The sequence below is a fragment of the Psammomys obesus genome, unplaced genomic scaffold, assembly GCF_907164565.1.
Source record: "Psammomys obesus unplaced genomic scaffold, mPsaObe1.curated_primary_1811, whole genome shotgun sequence".
Classification (NCBI taxonomy): Eukaryota; Metazoa; Chordata; class Mammalia; order Rodentia; family Muridae; genus Psammomys; species Psammomys obesus.
In genome coordinates, this window is record NW_026587215.1 from 4,109,505 (window position 1) to 4,125,327 (window position 15,823).

General features: G+C 47.7%; 1 protein-coding gene across 2 annotated transcripts in view; it reads left to right on the plus strand.

The window, feature by feature from the left end:
- The window catches only part of Srebf2 (sterol regulatory element binding transcription factor 2), a 59,544-nt gene that overhangs the window by 20,926 nt on the left and 22,795 nt on the right, over positions 1-15,823 (plus strand). For both annotated transcript variants that reach the window (XM_055602939.1, XM_055602940.1), the window contains exons 2-10: positions 1,298-1,735; positions 2,690-2,871; positions 5,382-5,528; positions 7,549-7,770; positions 9,527-9,641; positions 9,797-9,978; positions 12,398-12,590; positions 13,086-13,267; positions 15,450-15,726. In XM_055602939.1, the coding sequence (XP_055458914.1) occupies positions 1,298-1,735; positions 2,690-2,871; positions 5,382-5,528; positions 7,549-7,770; positions 9,527-9,641; positions 9,797-9,978; positions 12,398-12,590; positions 13,086-13,267; positions 15,450-15,726 (1,938 nt within the window). The remainder of the gene's footprint in view (positions 1-1,297; positions 1,736-2,689; positions 2,872-5,381; positions 5,529-7,548; positions 7,771-9,526; positions 9,642-9,796; positions 9,979-12,397; positions 12,591-13,085; positions 13,268-15,449; positions 15,727-15,823) is intronic.

Consider the following 15,823-nt stretch of genomic DNA (forward strand, 5'->3'; position numbering starts at 1 on the left):
CAGACTTCTTTCCCCGCGGGAAAAGGACATAGCTGGAGGTCCACAAGGGCTCTGAAAAGCATAGAATCTGGTGCATGGCTAACTGCTACACTTCGGCCTTCAGGCAGGGCTCTGTGGTAAATGAAATGATATGGAAGAAAACTGTACCTCATCCTGACTGTGTGCTGACAGTTTGTGTTACCGGGTTCTAGTTATTTCCAGGGCTTTACATATGCTCTTACCATCCTTCTCCTTAAGAGTTCTTGACAACTTAACTGCTGAATGTATCCTCTGCTGGACTCAGACTAATGAGCTGAGCTCCTGCCTCAGCCGGCTTAGTGCTGGAATTATGGGCATGTGCCGCCAGGCCTTGGACTACCTGTGTTACCAGTGATACCCAGGTATGTGGCATGGTTGGAGAGATGACCAGACCATGCGCCTATTGAGGAAAGGGTCAGGAAGAAATAGAGTCCTGGTACAGTGACAGGTCGTTATAGCTCGAGCACCACCACCAGGAGCAGTGCGGAGACTGGAGGGGCCCTCATGGCCAAAGGCCACCGTTCTCAAAGCTTTACAGCGGTGCTGACCACCCCCTGCCGTAGGGTGGGTTGTGTAGGCCCATCCCAATCCGTTTCTGCTATAGCCTTGGCAAAGTCATTGGCAAGCTGGACATGGTGACTTAACACCTGTAATGTCAGCCCTCGGGTGGCAGAGGCAGGAGGAGTGATGCAATTTCTAGGCCAACCACGGCTAGAGTAAAGCCTGTCTCAGAAAAGACAAGACACTAGATTTTCATGCCCTCTATTTTCTTGTTTTGTATTATATTGCCAGGAATGCCAGGAATGGAACCCAGAGTCTTGTACATTTACATAAATGCTGAGTGTCACCCCCAAACACCAATGACTCGATTTCTTCATCAAGTTTGAAAGTTAGTATTTGGGAAGCTAAAGGTAGAGCCCAGTGATAGAACACTTGCATAGCATGCACCAGGCCCTGAGTTCAGTTTCCCAGCACAGGCTGGCTCTCAGTTAACTGTTGGTTGGTCAAGGGTGCTAGACTCTAGGCAATAGGCTTACTTCTCTCTGCCCAGAAACTACATACAAATCCATAGGAGTCAGAAAAGTACAAAATAAAGATGTTTGTGTTTTATCAGCCTGTTGCAGTGGCACTTACCTGTAATCCCAGAGCTTGGGAGACTGAAACAGGATTGTTTTGAGTTCTAGGCCAACCAAGTCTACATAGCAAGACCCTGTGTCAAAAAGACAAAAACCAAAAATTTTGGGTAGCAATAAAGTTACTCCTTTTCTTTTGTTCACAGAGATGCTACAGTTCGTCAGCAATCAAGTGGGAGAGTTCCCTGACTTGTTTTCAGAGCAGCTGTGTAGCTCCTTTCCTGGAGGTGGTGGCAGTGGCAGTGGCGGCAGCGGCGGCGGCGGCGGCGGCAGCAGCAGCGGTGGCAGAGGCAGCAGTGGCGGAGCCACAGACCCCGCAGTACAGCGGTCATTCAGTCAGGTCCCATTATCTACCTTCTCTCCCTCAGCTGCCTCCCCTCAGGCTCCAGCCCTACAGGTCAAAGTCTCTCCTACCCCACCAAGGACAACCCCTGTTCTCCAGCCCCGACCTCAGCCCCAGCCTCAACCTCCAGCTCAGCTGCAGCAGCAGACAGTAATGATCACCCCAACATTCAGCACGGCTCCACAGACGAGGATCATCCAGCAGCCTTTGATATACCAGAATGCAGCAACCAGCTTTCAAGGTGACTCAGAAGTCAGGGGGTGGGTTGCGGCCACAGTGTCTGTGCCAGTGTGCAGACAGACACTGCTGATCTATCTTCTCTGAGCATGACAAAAAATTTCAGTGTGGTCTCGTCCGGACAAGTTGCTGATCATTGGCAGAATGGTGCAGGAACATGTCTCCTTCCTCAAAAACCTTATTGTCTGTTAGACCTACTTCCGAGTCCAAACATGGTAGAGGCAGTCTTATCCAGATGACTAGCAGTGGAGTCTTCAGTAAAATTAGGTCCGAAACTTACATGGTTAGCTGCCAGATCTGGGCATCCACAGACGAGAACTGTTCCCCCAGCAGATAACTGCTAAGCAAGCACTGTGGAGATAAATACCATTTTTAAAATAGGTGCTGCCTCTCTAAATAGCAGCCCTCATGGCAGGCGGGCGGTATATGTTAAGTGAATGAGCTGCTAAAGTACTTTTTCTTTCTGTGATGTGCTACATCCTGTGACAGTGGGGAGCCCTGGGCAGGTTCAGTACTGCTCTCAATTTGAAGACACACGTGATTTTCCAGTGGGTTTTGAGACTTTGGTGGAGGGGGAGGAGGAAGAAAGCAGAGACCATGATCCCAGAGCAGATTTCCATCTAGAAAGGATGGGAAACAACGAGGCTCCAGGGGGTTGTTGATTCTCAGCATCTATTAACTCCATTTCGGTGTAGCCATTTGCCAAGGAGCGTCCCTTACACTCCCTCCAGCACCCAGAGTAATAAAACAATTTGTACTCATTCCATCAGATATTGATGCAGTCCTTATGGGATGTTCCTAGTCTCTAAACCAGCTTGTAAATGGCTGTGTGCATCTTCTTGAGCAGCAGGTGGGAAGCCGAAGTCATTAGGAGACACTCCATCCTCAAGTCGCGCTGCAGCTGCAGTGACACTGTGCATCCCTCAGCCGTGTAACTCTCTTCTCCTCTTCCCCAAAGTCCTGCAGCCTCAAGTGCAAAGCCTGGTGACGTCCTCCCAGGTGCAGCCGGTTACCATCCAGCAGCAGGTGCAGACCGTACAGGCCCAGCGGGTGTTGACACAAACGGCCAATGGCACGCTGCAGACCCTCGCCCCGGCCACCGTGCAGACAGTCGCTGCCCCCCAGGTGCAGCAGGTCCCGGTAGGTGGCTTGGAAAGGACTCGAGGTACTAGAGGGAGACTCGAGTATCCCTCCGTGGAAACTTTTGCATGCTAAGAAGGGTCATGGAGGGTACACACAGAACAGCTGGGAGGGCTAAGAAGGGAACCTGGACACCAGGATACAGCCGTGAGTGTCATGCAGAGGTTTGACTGAGCCTCACCATACGTATGCTTTGGCATCCTTGGAAAAGGCTGCTACGGTGACTGTTGACACATCTGTATATAAACCTGGAAAGAGAGCTAACCAGATGGCTCCGCGCACATAGGCACTCGTTACCGAGCTTAGAAACCCGAATTCAGGCCACATAGTGCAAGGAAGAACCAGCTCTTACAAGCTGCCCTCTGAATTCTACAGCTGAGTTTTGGCACCCGAATTGCCCCCTGCCCCTCTTCCTACGATAAAACTAGAGAGAAACATGCTAAAGTAAGGCTCTCACAGATGACCTTCCTGTTGTTGTTTATAAAAATGACATTGGGCTAAATATTTTTTTATTATTTGCCTATTAACTATTACGGAGGTATTATTTAACCTGCTGTCACAATAAATAAGACATAGACATCTGTTAGATTTTGTAATTGCCTTAAAACACCTTGGGCTAGGCAGATAATTCCGCCTACGCTATCTCCGTAACTTCACCATCCACCTCTTAGGCCCTATCCAATGCCATCTGCCTTAACCATTCTTACCTGGGCTACTTTCCACCTACAATCTTATAAATATTTGCTTCTATTCTTCATCTGGGCCTTTCTACACCATCATTGGAATCCTTCCTCCTGGCCAATGTGGTTTCTTCTCCACGCTAACCCATCGTGGTGTCCTCCTTCCTCCTTTCTTTCTTTTCTTTTTTTTTAATTATTTATTTACTGTGTATACAAGGTTCTTTCTGCATGTAACAACCTGCAAGCCAGAAGAGGGCACCAGATCTCATTATAGATGGTTTTGAACCACCATGTGGTTGCTGGGAATTGAACTCTTTGGATCTTTGGAAGAGCAGACAGTGCTCTTAATTTCTGAGCCATCTCTCCAGCCCGCTCCTTTCTTGTCTTTCTTTTCCTGTGATTCTCCTGAACCCAAAGCTTGAGAACCTTAGCCATGCCTACCCCATTCTGCCCTGCCCAGCTTTTAGGCCTTTTAATCAACCAATCAGGTATAATGTCTTAGGCAGGTTTACAGGACAAGGACAGCTGTATCTGGCAGTAACCAGATCTTGAGGGCCAGTAATTAACATCAAAATACAAACATCACAACCCCCCTCTCACACACACACTCACACATCTTTTCTTAATTTTGTTTTTCCTGTTTTACAGTGAGGGGACAGAAGAGGTAAATCCGTATTATTTTTAGGGGGCTAGGGAGATGGCTTGGAGGGTAAGATTGCTTGCTCTGTAAGCAAAAGGACCTATGTTTAATTTTAATTTCTGTTTGGTTTTTTTTGTTTGTTTGTTTGTTTGATTTGGTTTGGTTTTTTATTTGGTATCTCTCTTTTTAGCCCTGGCTGCTCTGGAACTCAGTCTGTAGACAAAGCTGGTCTCAAACTCACAGAGATCCATCCATCTGCCTGTGCCTCCCGAGTGCTGGGATTAAAAGTGCTCCGCCACATCTATCAGAACCTGTGTTTGAATCCCCAGCACCCATGTAAAAGTTGGACGTGGCTGCTTGTGCCTGTAAACCCAGCCTTGGGACGGGGAGATAGGCAGATCCTGAGAGCTCACTGGCCTGCCAGTCCACTGAAAGGCTGATAGCCAGGATGGAAGCTTTTAGTTCACTAAGAGAGGCAGTAAGGCTTGATGTCCTGCTCTGGCCTTTCTATGCTCAGATAGGTCTGTGTCTCTGCACAGATGTGTGCATTCACTTCACACATGCAATATGGCATATGAGCTTACTTACATTTTCTTACCAACAAGTGAGTCTTTTTATTACATTTTAAGGTTTTTATTTTGCATGCATGTATATGTGGGTGGGTGGGTGCACACGCGTGGGGGTCAGAAGACAACTTTCAGAAGTTGGTTTTCTCCTTCCGCCCTGTGAGTCCTGGGAGTCAGACTCAGATCATCAAGCTGGGCTGCAGGCATCTTCACTGTTGAGCCTTCTCGATGGCCCCAAATTAACTGATCTTAAAAACAAATACAACCTGTGTGTCTCATGTTTACTTCTTACCCATGTTCCTGGCTCTCCTGAATCTGTGCAAAGCCAGCTGTCTCTCAGCTTTCTGTTGTGACCCATGCTTGCTCTGTTGCTGCCACACAGTCGCATTGCTGTCCTGGAAGCCCTAAACCTCTTGCTAGCTGTCCCTCCCTCTCCTTCAACACAGGATGCAGGCTGCACTAACTGCCAACTTTGGGAAAGAAATGTCTGTAGGGGATTTCCTTTTTGTTGTTCTTTGTTTGTTGTTTTCAGTTCATGAAAATGTTTTCTTATTCTTTTGTGGTGAGCTTTTGCAACAAAAATGAAGACAGGAAAATAATGCTCCTTCTTTGTCTTTCTTGTAGGTCCTGGTTCAGCCTCAAATCATTAAGACAGATTCCCTTGTTTTGACCACGCTGAAAACAGATGGCAGCCCTGTTATGGCTGCAGTCCAGAACCCGGCCCTCACTGCCCTCACCACCCCCATCCAGACGGCCGCTCTTCAAGTACCAGTAAGAGCCGCTTCTCTTTCCACGCACTTCAGGGTTCCTAAAGCCCACTGCTGAGAAGTTGGGAGCTTTATAGGATGTGTTCGTCAGATGGTAGATATCACTTCACTTTTAGTTTTGCTTCTTCCCTTGAAGCAATGTTGCCGGAGTATATTATATGAAGTCTTGGGATCTTGTAAGGGGCTGGAAAAGATGAGTCCTGCTGCTGGGCAAGAGCTCCACACAGAACCATTGTCTTTTAGGTACCATTGTTGCCTTGGATGTTTGACTTCTAAAGGACTCTAGGGCCACCAGACAGACAGAGATGTCAAGAAAGACAAGGAGAGCACCATCCTTTAGTTATAGGATTCCAGCTCCTTTGATTAAAAGATTATTTAAATTTCGAAGCATTAGCTTCATTCATAAAAATCAAGAACTAGGGGTGGAGATGTAGCCAGTTAATGGAGTCCTTGCCTAGCATGCTTTAGGCTCTGGGTTCAGTCCCCAGCACAAAAACAGGGCACAGTGTCACATGACTATAACCCCCTAACTGGAGAGGTGGAAATGGGAAGCTCCAAAGTTCAAGGTCATCCTCAACTACATAGGCAACCTTGGGACTAGTCAAGAACTAGAAACGATCTAAATGTCCATCCATAGGAGAACAAAGAACTACACCTGTAGGATGAAAGTGTTCCCAACAATAAGAAAAGAGGTGATTGATGCGGAAGGCAATCTGGCCAAACCTCAAAGTGATAGAGAGCAAAAGAAGCCTGTCTCAGGAGTACATGCTGGTAATCCCATTAGTAATGGGCTCGAGATGAAGCACAGCTGTAGTGGTTGGCAGCAGGGTTACAGGGCAGAGGATAGGGAACATTCAGTATGGTGAAGTGTCTTCGTTTTGACTTGGTTGCTACATGTTACACTCATGTAAAATGTCATCACAGTTCTAAAAATAATATTTGTTATATGTAAATTATAGTTTCATTTATTTGTTTGTTTTTACGTGCATTGGTGTTTTGCCTACATGTATGTCTGTGTGAGGGTGTGAGATCCCTTGAAACGAGACTTACCGGCAGTTGTGAGTTCCCATGTGGGTACTGGGAATTAACTTGGATCCTCTGGAAGAGTAGCCAATGCTCTTGACTACTGAGCCATTTCCTCAGCCCTGTTTATTTGCTTTTGTATAAGGTCTCTCAGTGTAGCCCAGGTCAACTTCAAACTCAGAATCTTCCTGTGTGACCCTCTGAGGGCCGGAGTATAGTATCATCATACCATCCTACCTGACGTTTTTGAGATAGTGTCTTAATAGGTTTCCCTGGATGGCTTGGAACTCACAAAGATCCACCTGTCTCTGTCCCCCCCCAGTGCTGGGATTTAAGGCGTGTGCCAGCACGAGCAGCCTACTTGATTATTTCTAATTCTAATAAAGTAGAGCAGGGTTTTGTCTTCTTATTGACCATTTGGATACTGAAGGCATTTATTGAAGAAGAAAAGAACAAAAGTTAGTAAAAAGAAGCAGAGGAAAGTAGAAATAGGGACAGGAGCTCTGTGCTGGACCTGACTAGCGGTGAGAAGAGCTCTGAGTGAAAACATGAGTGTCACCGTCGTACTCCCTGGTGGTCAGACCATACAGAGAGATGTAGGAATTTGCTTGTCATTTGAGAAGGGGGGGAGGGGGAAGGCATCACCCACTCAGAGGAAGTTGCCTCTGGGTCCGGCTAATGTAGTTTATATGTGCGTGTGTTCAGAGTGGCTGACGTTTGACAGCGTTTTCCTAGCAACCCCAGGTCAGAAGTGAAGGCTGCACTAACCTTTTGGTGGTAGTTTACTGACGGTGATCCTGAGAGGGAAGATAGAAGCTGGTGTGCCATAGCTCTTGAGGTCTTTCGGGCCCTGGCCTTCCTAGCCGAGGAGGGAATCAGAAGACACGAAGGACTACCGCGTGATGCCCCATCCTGCCCCATCCGTGGTAGCAAGCTGTTCTGTGTCGCTGTGGAGTTACCGTATTTAAACTAACAAAGGGGTAATTCTGCCCTTGTTCTAGACCCTGGTGGGCAGCAACGGGACTATTCTGACCACGATGCCTGTAATGATGGGACAAGAGAAAGTTCCCATTAAGCAAGTGCCTGGGGGCGTAAAGCAGCTCGAGCCCCCCAAAGAAGGAGAGAGGCGGACAACACACAATATCATTGAAAAGCGATACCGGTCCTCTATCAATGACAAAATCATAGAGCTGAAGGACTTGGTTATGGGAACAGATGCCAAGGTAAGTGCCTAGATCAGTGTTGATTCGTGCCCCAGTGTCTCCTCTGTCTTCGTCATGGAATTAGGGAAGATTCAGACTTAGGCTGGGTGGACATGAAAATGAGTTCAGGGTACCCTTTTCGTGAAGTATCTTGGTGTTTGACAGGATTACAAAATATTGCCCAGGTGTGCTAGCATATGTTGATAATCCTGGCATTCAGGAGACGAGGTAGGTGGATTGCACATTCTAGGCCAGTCAGGGCTAAAAGTCAGTTTCATGAGTGAATGAGTGAAGTAGCTGAGCAATTGAGAGCAAGTGCTGCTTTTCAGGGGACCTGTTCTGGGGATCCTGCGCCCTCTTTGTATCTCCTCAAGCACCAGGCACAGATGAAAGCAGGCAAAATACCCATACATATAAAATAAAAGGAAATCTTTAATAAATAAGTGCAAATTACTACCTAGTGTAAGTGGAATGTTGAGAGCTGATGATGTGGCCACCTTCTGGTGGCTTTGACACCCCTGTGCTGTGCTGTGACTATGACACCCAGTGTGAGAGGGTGCTCTGCTCTGACACTCGCTATTAGAGGAGATACAGCATCTTACCTAGTGCCCAGCATAGGAGACTATGTACCTTGTAGGCAACTGAGAACATTCTTGACATATTTTTAGACGTGTTCCCTTTTAGGGGGAGAAGCCAGAGTGGAGACTGGCGCTCCCCCCAAGACAGGATTTCTCTGTATACTTTGTAGACCTGGCTGGCCTTGAACTTATAGCGGTCCACCTGTTTCTGCCTCCCTGAGTGCTGGAATTACAGGCATGTGACACTGTACCTGGCAAGACTGACTCTTGTCTAAGAGCAAAGCAGAGGAAATTAATTTTTTATATATAGTTTTTTCAGTGACTGTGTCTCGTGGGAAACGGGAGGGTTTTGTTTACCTAAAACAACAAAACTCTATTTTAAAAGGAAGTCCTTTAAACTGTAGTTTACAAGGGTATAGGTATAAATCTTAAGTTAAAAAAAAATATATATATATATATATATAATAGCTATCTAGAAATGCTGCTCTGGGTTTTTGTGGTAGTACCAGAGATGAATACCATGGTTTCATACTTCTGAGTAACCGCTCTATCATTAAACTACATTTCCAGCACAATACTAGTTTTGTTTGTGTGTTTATTAGCCTGGGTCTCATTAGCCCTGACTGGCCTGGAACTCTCAATGAAGAGCAGGCAGGATTTGAACTCAAAGATCTGCCTGCCTCTGCCTTGCGCTGGATTAAAAGTATATATCACTGCACACAGCCTTCAATGCTATCTTGCTTGTTTGCCATTGTTTTTCTTAAAGTTTGTTTTTATGCTATATTATTATAAGAATTAATATAGCCATATATTTATTTATGTCAATTATATGCCAGGCTCAAGGCTAAACTCTTAACATGTATTGTCTCATGAAGACCTTACTACCAGCCTATGGTTTACATGCTATCATTATTTACATGTTAAGGATTAGAGGGAGGGTTATGATTTAGCTCATATAGAGCTAGAATGTGCCAGATCCTTGGTCCAGTCCCTAGTACTGCCATCACCTCACCAAACAAAAACAAAAAAAAAAAACAAAAAAAAGGAAACGGGTTCAGCGTTAGGGTGAGTTTTGTCTGGATTACCAGCATTTGAACCAGAGTTCAATGCTGTTCTCCCCTCTCATGAGGTCTGGGAATCTGCTCTCATTGCTCCAGCTTGCACAGCTTTAACTGTGTTTCATCTGCCTGCCTTTCCAGATGCACAAGTCTGGTGTCCTCAGGAAGGCCATTGATTACATCAAATACCTACAGCAAGTCAATCACAAGCTACGCCAGGAGAACATGGTGCTGAAGCTGGCAAATCAAAAGAACAGTAAGTCTGCCATTGAGTAAGGGCTGTCAGGCCTCACAGTTGTTTGGAGAAGTCCTATGATGGACACTAGCAGGGACCCAAACGTGTATGAGGCCCTGCCCATGTGGGACTTGGTAAAAATGGATAGTTTTCTAGGGGGGCGATTTTCTTTGCAGAGCTCCTGAAGGGCATCGACTTAGGCAGTCTGGTGGACAATGATGTGGACTTGAAGATTGATGACTTTAATCAGAATGTCCTCCTGATGTCTCCCCCGGCCTCTGACTCCGGGTCCCAAGCTGGCTTCTCCCCCTATTCCATTGACTCTGAGCCAGGAAGTCCTCTGCTAGATGATGCGAAGGTAGGAGCTTTTGAAATTTCTCACCCTCAGATTCTCTTGTTTTCCAGAAAGAAATAGCGGCTACAGAGAGATAATGGGTCCAGTGGTTAAAATGGGGGAGGCCAGCTGGGCGAGGTGGCGCACACCTGTAATCCTAGCACTCAGGGAGACAGAGGACAACCAGAGCTCTGTGAGTTTAAGGCCAGCCTGGTCTACAAAGCAAATTCAGGACAGACAAGGCTACACAGAGAAACCCTATCTTAAAACAAAACAAAAAGAGAGCGAGGTTGTAAAAAAAAAAAAAAGGGGGGGGGAGGCTGAGGCAAGTTGGATCTTGAGTTTCAAGCAGGCCTGAGCTACTTAGCAAGACCATCTTTAAAAAAAAAAACATCCAAAAAGGGACAAACTGACTCTGGATGAGGACACAGACCCCATCATAGAGGGATGAGTGCCAGCTCTTGAATGAGGACACCGAGCAGCTGTCAGGCGGTGGGCTCTGGGAGCAGCTGGATGCGCTCCATTACTTTTCCTGCCCATAATGGGCCTGGCAAGACCACTTTCTGAGGCTGCTCTGCCAGTTTAGAGCGAGGCCGCCTCTGGGTACTCTTTCCGGAAACAACTACAATTTGCAATCTAACAGCATTCCACAAACCAAAGGCTCTTAAATGGCCCCTGAACAAAAAAACCCATGGCAATTGAAGTTTTAATGGAGTTAGTTAGAAGAGGCCCTAAGCGCAGTGACTTTCCCGGAACCTTTGGAGACTCTGGATCCATCTTGACATTGAGGCTCTAACTCCAGAAGCATATGGTTTCACGCTAGCATATGGTTTTGTCGTTTTGAAGGTCATCATGTTGCCTAGAAGTTGCTATGCAGTTAGAATAACCTTGACCCCCTGATCTTTCTGACCGACCTGCCGAGTGCTGGGACTGCAGGCACTGCCAGTGCCTTTGATGTATGTGCTGCTGAGGGGCCGTGCCCAGGGCTCTGTGCATGCTTTCTTTCTTTCTCTGTAAAGACACGGTCTCCCCATGGAGTTCTAGCTGGAGGCCTGGAAGTCTCTATGTTCTCTCTGTAGACCAGGCTGGCCTCAGACTTACAGAGGTCCACCTGGCCAGCACGAAGCAAACATTCTTTTGAAATGTTTTGTAATATGATCCTGTTTGGTCACAGTAGTCCATATGACATACAGTTTGGAGTGTGTGCATCGGGGCTTGGGGAAAGCCTTGGCCCCGGTCCCCTGCCTCACCCCTGCCTCACCTGAAACCTCTAGGGCCTCTGCCTCCAGTTCTGCCTGGAAAATGAATGAGTCACAGAAAGCTCATTCTAGGCTTAGCTAACTCAGCCACCACATTCTCTCTCTGTTTCCTCGCCGCTGAGGTGAGAGAAACCCTTCAGCTCTGTCGCATGGCTCTCCTGGTGTGGTGGACTAAACCCTTAGAATCCATGAGCAAAAGCATCCTCCCTTTGAGAAAGTCCACTCCTATACTCCAAAGCCTGGTTTTTCGTCATTCTTGAAGTCTGACGTAAAAGCAACAAAAGAGCTACTTTTAGGGCCGATGAGATGGCTCAGCAGGTATAAGTGCTAATAACCACGCAGCCTTGAGCCTCTGAGTTCCAGAACCCACATCAAAAGGTCAGATGTGGTGGGTCAGATTTGTAATTCTTTCCACGGGACTCTTACTTTTTTTTATTTATTTTTTGTCAGGTCACTGTTAGGTGTACAACACAGTGGTTTGAGTTTTTATAATCCTGAAAGTGTTCATTGAAGTCCACATCTCCAACCCCAGTTTGTTCTCTATTGTGGTAGAGATCAATTTTGTAAGAGAGTTGGCCTGGCACTCAGAAGACAGAGACAGGCAGGTCTGGGAGTCCAAGGGTTATCCTGGCTTACACAGAGAGTTCTGGGCCAACCAGAAGTACATAGTAAGATTGTGTTCTCTTTGCTTTTCTTCTTTGGAGTATACTCAGTCAGAATAGCAAGGTTATTCCAGCAACGGTTTGTGAATTGTGGATTTTAGGTCCCTTCTGTCTTTATTCCTCTCTGCCCTAATGGTCTTGAGTTTGAAGTCTGCTTCTTGGTGTATGTATACAAACAAAGTGTATTAGTTACTTTTTTGTTGCCATGACAGGTCGCCATGACCAGGACAACTTATAAAAAGAAAGTGTTTAATTAGACTTCTGAATTTAGAGGGTTAGCATCTATGGTGGCAGAGTAGCCGAGAGCTCACATCCGGATCTCCAGGAAGGAGGCAGAGAGCGCACACTGGCTATGTCAGGGGCGGTTTGCAATCTCAGGCCAACCCCAAGTGACACATTAATACAGCCACCAACTGGGTACCAAGTAGCAAATGCTTGAGACAGGAGGGGCCGTCTTATTCGACCACTGTTGCCATAAGGATGCAATGGTGATGGTTCTAACCATGAGCTGCTGTTTTGAAGGTCAAAGATGAACCAGATTCTCCTCCTGTGGCACTGGGCATGGTGGACCGGTCTCGAATTCTCTTATGTGTCCTCACCTTCTTGGGCCTCTCCTTTAACCCCTTGACTTCCTTGCTGCAATGGGGAGGGGCCCACGACGCTGACCAGCACCCATATTCAGGCTCTGGCCGCAGTGTACTGTCACTGGAGTCAGGTAGGTGGGTCCCCTAATGCTGCCTTGGGTTAGGTGAACTGCTGGGGCAAAAGACCCTGTGTGAAAACTACGCGCTAGATCTGCCTAGTCCAAAAGGAGGGATGGGCCTCCTACCTGCTTGCTTCCCACAGGGGCTGGCCTAAGTTATGTGAAATAAGCCAAACTTACATTTGGTTGGGATAAGCAAAACCAGTCTGGAATCTGCTTTTTACAGTTACCATGGGTTGGGGGTGAAATATTTGGGCAGGGGGCTTGTTTGAGGGGCTGTGTGGCATATGTCAGATGTGAAATCAGTGGCCTAGTTTCCTTTAACTGGTATTTGTGGCACTCAGCGCCTGGTGCCAGAAGGATTACTATTTAGGCTACTGGAGTATCTACCGTTTCCTCTGAAAATAAGCCAGAAGGCTCTTTGATCTCACACTCTGGAGTCCGTCAGGTGCCTTGCTGTTCCTCAAGGTCCTTCCTGGCAGTCTCAGCTAAGATGCCACTCTCTAGGTTCTGGGGGCTGGTTTGACTGGATGATGCCAACTCTCCTCCTGTGGCTGGTAAATGGCGTGATTGTCTTGAGCGTCTTTGTGAAGCTGCTGGTCCATGGGGAGCCGGTGATCCGCCCCCACTCACGCTCCTCAGTCACCTTCTGGAGACACCGGAAGCAGGCAGACCTCGACCTCGCCAAAGTGAGTTCAGTCATCCACCCTTCCTCACCTTCCTCTATGCTCAGTCAAGAACCCAGTGAATGTTGTTGAGACCTCATGTGTGTGAAGTCCTGTGAGGAGGGGGGACTACCAGGGTGATTGAGGAGAGAGAAAAAGCCCCTGTGCCTGTGCCAGCCACAGGGCAACAAAGGAGAGTGCAGCTGTGCGTAGATCGTGCTGTGGGCGTGCTGTTAGGACATACAGTGCTGTGAGTCTCGGGTGTAAGTGGTGCTGCCCTGGTCAGACAGGATGGGCGGGACCTTTTGAGCTGTAGCATAATAGTCACTTTTCTCCTTGCTGTAACCAAATACCCAGCAGAAGCAACTTAAGGGAGATTATTTGAGCTTACAGTTTCAAGCCCTTGTGGGAGAGGCTGGTGGCCCTGTGGCAGGAGCCCGTGGCATGCCATCTCACATCTTGGCAGATCAGAGAGCCTCAGAACTTCAAGTGGAGATCACTGGCAAGAACTGCCCCTGGCGGTCCCTTTTCATCAGGCAGGCCTATTCCCAGGGCTCCACAACCACCTCAGGCATTACTACCAGCTGGGGACAAGCGCTGGACTACACGAGTCTGTGGAGGGGGCACATTTACATTCCAACTGTGACAGGTTTTTTTTTGAGGATATCTGTGTCTGTGTCAAAAGGAGATGGCAATAAAGGCTGGTGGTGCGGCTAGTTTTGACTTGTTAGGTCTTTTTTATTTATGTATGTGTGTCTGTGTGAAGGTATATGCACATGAGTGCAGGTGCCCTCAGAGGCCAGAGGAGGGCATCAGATTCCCTTGAACTGGAGTTACGGGTGGTTGGTTATAGGGTAGGTCCTGGCATAGGTGCTGGAAACTAAACTTTGGTCCTCTGAAAGAGCATCAAGTGCTCTTACCCTCTGAGCCATCTCTCCAGCCCCCTGAATTAGGTCTTTATTTCCAGTTCTTTGGAGAATCAGGGAAGATTTTTGAGCAGGAAGAGTAGCTGAAAGTTGTTATTTGGTGTCAGTCTAAGGAAAGATTGTGGACAGTTTCTGCGGCACCTGATGACACTGAAGAAGTTAAACATGTACGTCAGGAGTCATGTAACTTAGAACATTCCTGAGCAACAGCAAACCCAGAGCTTCCTCTGTCTCTGCAGGCTGTCACGCCTGAGTCAGCCCCACTCAGTCTGCGCCCAGAGCCCTGGGTCCTAAAACACAGGTGTGATGCAGGGACAGCAGTTCACTGGAATATCCTAGAGGAAGATTTAAGGGTGTTTGGAAATGTCATTCTGTGGCTGTGTGAAGAATGGGGGGGGGGGGAGCAAACACTGAGAGATAACAGAAACAAGTTAGGAGGGTCTTAGAATAGGCCAGAGAAGAGATCAAAACCTGGGACTTAACAAAAAGGTAGAATTAAATAAATATTTTGAGATGTAAATTAAGTAATAATGATGTTAACTCAAAGATGGAAGAAGCTAGAAGATACTGAGGGCTCGTTCTAGGCTGTTGCCTGGAAATACCCAGGTGCCTTTGTATAGTGGGCAGTGGCCAGGAGGTGGCTGGCAGCCCAGCCCGTGGGCATGGTAAGAGTCAGTGCTGAGGGAAGGAGGCTGCTGCAGTCTTGCTGTGAGAGCGTGTTTAGGAGAGCTGGACTGGTTAAGGCAAAGGAACAAAAGCCAAAGACAGCCTGGGAAACAGCCAGGAAAGGACTGTCTGGTTGCCGTTGATAACCTCTCTGCTACCAGTGTCAGCAGGGTGCCAGACACTTCCTCAGCCCCTCAGAGTTGCCCAGTCATGGCTCTGGGATTGTAGCCTGTGATTCTTTGGCCTGTGACTCGAACAAGCAACCACCGCTCTAAGGCACTCCCAGCTAGCCTGCTGGACTTCCTCAGTTTGGGATCTCTGCAAAGCTGAGGGGCTAAGGGAGTGTATCCAAAAACAAGTTACCTATTTATTTATAAAAGCAGCTGTGACAGCCAAGCAGTGGTAGCACACGCCTTTAATCGCAGCACTTGGGAGGCAGAGGCAGGTGGATCTCTGAATTCGAGGGCAGCCAGGACTACATAGAGAAACCCTGTCTGGAAAACAAACTAGCTGTTGTAAGAAACTACCAGCACTTGCTGGTAGAAGTATGTTAAAACTGAAAGGCCACAACAAGGCCAGTGACCATTATTCCCATTCCTATTATTGCTTTATAGGGCGATTTTGCGGCGGCTGCTGCCAACCTCCAAACCTGCTTGTCAGTTTTGGGCCGGGCACTGCCCACCTCCCGCCTGGACTTGGCCTGCAGCCTCTCCTGGAATGTGATCCGCTACAGCCTGCAGAAGCTGCGCCTGGTACGCTGGCTACTCAAAAAAGTCTTCCAGCGCTGGCGGGCCACTCCCGCCACTGCAGCCGGCTTTGAGGACGAAGCTAAGAGCAGTGCGAGGGATGCGGCCCTGGCCTACCACAGGCTGCACCAGCTGCACATCACAGGTGAGAAGGGAGAGGCTTGCTGCACAGTGCCCAGGCATCTCTTCCCTAGATTGCTTTGCCAGAGCTCTGTCAGAGCTTTGCCTTCCATGGCTTTAAA